The sequence below is a fragment of the Anoplophora glabripennis genome, unplaced genomic scaffold (genome assembly GCF_000390285.2).
Source record: "Anoplophora glabripennis isolate ALB-LARVAE unplaced genomic scaffold, Agla_2.0 scaffold989, whole genome shotgun sequence".
Lineage (NCBI taxonomy): Eukaryota > Metazoa > Arthropoda > Insecta > Coleoptera > Cerambycidae > Anoplophora > Anoplophora glabripennis.
Window position 1 is genome coordinate 64,757 of NW_019417467.1, and position 4,400 is coordinate 69,156.

A 4,400-nucleotide genomic window follows, 5' to 3' on the forward strand; every position below is an offset into this window, starting at 1 on the left:
TTGCGTTCGATTTTCGCCAGTTAATTTGGTAAAAGTTGGATGCTGGGTTTCATAGTGCCTTTTCACATTATATTCCTTCGGAATAGAAACACTACTCTTGCATATTAAACAGACAATTTTGTTATGCGATGAAATAAAAAAGTATTTTTCGGTCCAAATATCATGAAACTGTCGATTTTCATCTTCAACCTTACGACTACGTTTCTTACTGGGGCCTGGTTTATCCATATCAAAATTAATATTATATGTTACAGTCGGTAAAAGCCAAGTTCGAACGACGAAATATTTACTCGTCACAGATTACAGTTCTCAAACAGTATAACGTTCGCTTATCCGTAGTCAAAACTTAACTGCCCCGGTAGCCGGCGATGCGTCGTATTTATACGAGTTACCAAACATCGAGAACCATCCACTTTGTTCGGGGATCGACGTGTTTCGCGAATCTGTAATCTAGTTGATGCAACAGATTTCTAGTCTCGTAATAATATGCTTGGACCGGAGCGCGGCGAGTAGAATACTTAAAATTCGTTGGCGGGCCGCATAAACATCGACAGCGGGCCGCGGTATGTGCATCCCTGAACTAATGTATTGCAATGATTAGTTAACGATCTACACCGATTTTCATTTAAATATCAAAAAAAGTCACGAGGTACTACAGTTCTGAAATTTAATCTTTTCCATGCATACTTTAATTGAAGTATCATATTTCGTACTCGTTTATTAATTTGGTAGACAATCTGGAAGTACTATGAGTGATAAATATAATTTAATACATCTTGAAGATTGCATAGTAAACGTATTGATAACAGCTAAAAGTGATAAGAGATAACGTAGGATGTACCTATATAAAAAAACAGAGTTATTGACTTGTTGCACTGACACACCAAACATGCGTTCCGTAATTATAATTACTATTCTCGCAGTGGCAGCATGCACAGAATCCAAGAAAGTACTAGGAATCTACAGCCACCCTGGCAAAAGCCATCAGATAATGGGTGAGGTGATACTGAAGAAATTGGCTGAAAGGGGTCATGAGGTTACCATGGTGAGTGCCTATCCACTCAAGAACCCAATTCCCAACTACAAGGATATTGTTTTAGATGGTTTTTTAGAAGATCTTCACAGTAAGTGTATTTATAATTTTGTTTAGTATTATTTTCTTAAATTCATTTTTTTCTGCACATAAAACATTGTTATATAAGGATAGATATTAGTATTTACAAAAAAGTATCTATATCTTGAATAGGTATGTAAGATAAGACATAATTACAAAATTAAACCTTAACTGTTATGATATTTTAGACTAGACTTTAGACTAGCATATTTAAGTCAGTATTTAAATCTATTATATAAAAATTGTCACCAAATCAGTTCTCTAAGAAATTAGGTTTTTGGTAGAACCAATAAGTGAGTCCCCTTCCACGGACAAGGCTATAACAATAGTAGGAGGAAAATATTTTGTTATGTTAAATTTCTGGATTTTTTAGTTTCAGTTATCTGCACTGAAAGAATTCTATATGCCATTATAAGACCATTGTATACTATATGTGACAGTTAAACGGGTGAATATTGGATATAAAACGCGTATTGCTAGCACAGTTGTATAGTGACTATAAACCTTATTCTTTATTAAATTATTGTATAACTAGTATACAACGTTTTTTATACCCTTTACGAAATAATAGCAATAACTGTTATTAAAGTGTTCCATATCGTTATTAGAACATCTAGTACTGGTTATAAGTTTTATAATAATAAATGTATTAAACTGTTGTATACTCTGTATGAGTTAAAAACATATGACATTAAGTTTTCAGAAATTTTATTGGATAACTGTAATTACAAGCTAAGGTTCTAATGTAAACATACATAAAACATACTTTTAAGCATTAAAAATGATGACAAATCGCTCCCAAAACTGTCCAGTTTATTTTCTTAGCAACGATGCACCCGTATTTTCTTGTATTACATGAGAATTTGCACTATAACTCTTCCACCTTAAGAATGAAGCATCCCCAGAAAGGTTGAGCTTCTTTCCATATAATTTTATTTCCTCTGGTTGATTGACTTTATACCCATGCTCTTCTTTGTCACCGTTAACCTTCTGTTCCTCCATCTTATGTAAAACTTAACATCAGCGATTTCTAATAGGACCTACAAAATAATAATTTTTAAGATTTAGACAAGATTTACATTTGAAAAAACAAAACAATTACAAGCCATAAAACAGTTAGATACTTACATAATAATTTTCCATTTCACACAACGCGATATGATCATGTATCCCACAAAACATGTGCATATACTGTCCATTTTCATCAAACTAGACGTGTGTAAGTCGATGCACAGCGGACTGTCGGAAATTTTACGATTGTTGTATTTTCTCTTCTTGAGTAAAGATAATAAAGACGTTGTGGTTTTGTGTGTTTATTTTGACAATGATTGAACATGTATGGACAATAAAAGTGGACTGTATAAGATAGTTGAGTACCGTTCTGCTTCATGCATAGCATGCTACTGAAATCTTAGAAGGGATGAGCTCGTGCGGCGAACCCTAAATCAGCGGCTGGAATAGCCAGGTTTCTTATTGAGTCGGCGCACTTCGCTCTCGGGTCTGACATATGATTATTATTACAAGACTATGAATATAACTTAACAACGATCATAACCGATTATGCACCGAGAGGTGACGATCACTTAACCATTATAAGATGCGTTTTACACGTTAAAAACGGAAACATATTCAGTATAAGAACGAATAATTCTGTTAATACAATTGTTATATACAAATTCGGATACTGGTCTTTATACAACAAATCTTCCCTACTATACAACTGGAATATAAAGTCTATAACACCTAATAATGTATAAGTAATTCATTATAACCTTTATTTCATAGATGCATAAGGTGTATTAAGCACCTTTCAGTTAAACTCATTGAATAAGGAGTATGGAGATGATTGCTTTTTTTTTAATAAAAGTTGTATATTGGTTATAAAAGTTTTAATATGCGCTATACACATTATTCTAGATAAACAGTTTAATAAGCCCATTTCTTTCAGTGATGGCAATATTTGTAGTAGTACTTTTCCGAACGTGTCAACACCTAGGTCAACAGTACATTTTCATTGACAAATACATTGACAAACAATCGGCTGATACAGCTATATTGGGCTAAATTAAACATCTAATTTTTGTGACTGGGAGATCCAGAGAACTACTAGAATATCACTTTTTTTCTTCTATATTCTATATGCACATCTTCACTAGTTCGTCACATCTGCACTTACCAGCAACATCAGAAACAGTAGGCACTTAAACAAAAAATAATAATTTAGTAAAAAATTTTTGAATAAGTAAAAAACGTATCAATAAAGTGTGTGTTTACAAGAAATTTGATAATTTCGATTCTTGAAGGAACCGAGGATTTTTTGACTGTGTATGCAATGTGCTTCTCTTTTATGTATAAGCAATTAGCTTGTAATATTTGCTAATAACTTCATTTTTGTAGACGTCCAACGTAGATTTGACCATTGAATGACTAAACGATGTACTACAGATTGCAATTTATTAACGTATTAACAATTTGATCACCAACCTTTTATAAAAAATACAATAGGAAAACTTTTTCCGTGTTCGTTTATATTGCATTTGCGGTCTTGGAAGCTTTGAATAACGAATATTTCTTGACATATTTTTTTTAGATTTTGGTGGAAGTAATCCCAAAGTGCAGCTTCGGCTGTTAAAACTTCAACGTTACCATTGTGAAGCACAGGTGTTAACCACAGAGCAGTCAATTATGACTTAAACAACAGAATTAGTTTCACTTCTCCCCATCATTTACTGCGATATGATGTACTTGTGCAATTTACAGACGTATTGCTACCTTCCATTTTTCCTGGTGAGGGCCGGGAACCTACCTGTGCCCTTCCCTGATGGTGATTGGTCCTTGGTGGTAAAGAAGCACTATTAACCCCTAGGCTAACTACAGCCGGAGCTGGTCGTGTGGTAACGTTTGGACCAGTTAATTAAGTTGAGGGCGCCAGTAACCGTTTACCCTAGGGTTAAACGTGGCTTAGAATTCGGTTACTAATTCTAAGGAATAGTAAAAAAAATATATATATAGGTACCAAATTATGTAAAACGGTAAGGTAGAATAATGGAACCGTGACGTGAGTTTAATATACTAGACAAGTATAAAAAAGAAGGATATATATTTACATCATATCAAGAACAAAATAAATGACATGAATATAAAATACGTAATGTAAACCGCACGTGATCACGTTGGGTGGACAATTTTTTACTGGTAAAATCTTATAATTAATAATTATTGTAATATAATTAAGTTACTCGGAATTTTTCCGAAATTTTAATAATAAGAGAAAAAGATATATATA

General features: G+C 33.2%; 1 protein-coding gene across 1 annotated transcript in view; it reads left to right on the forward strand.

Annotated features, from left to right (window-relative positions):
- Window positions 1–854: 854 nt before the first annotated feature.
- The window catches only part of LOC108912611 (UDP-glucuronosyltransferase 2B15-like), a 22,230-nt gene continuing 18,684 nt past the window's right edge, over window positions 855–4,400 (forward strand). The window contains exon 1 of the mRNA XM_018717889.1: window positions 855–1,124. Coding sequence (XP_018573405.1) covers window positions 890–1,124 — 235 coding nt within the window. The 5' untranslated portion in view covers window positions 855–889. The remainder of the gene's footprint in view (window positions 1,125–4,400) is intronic.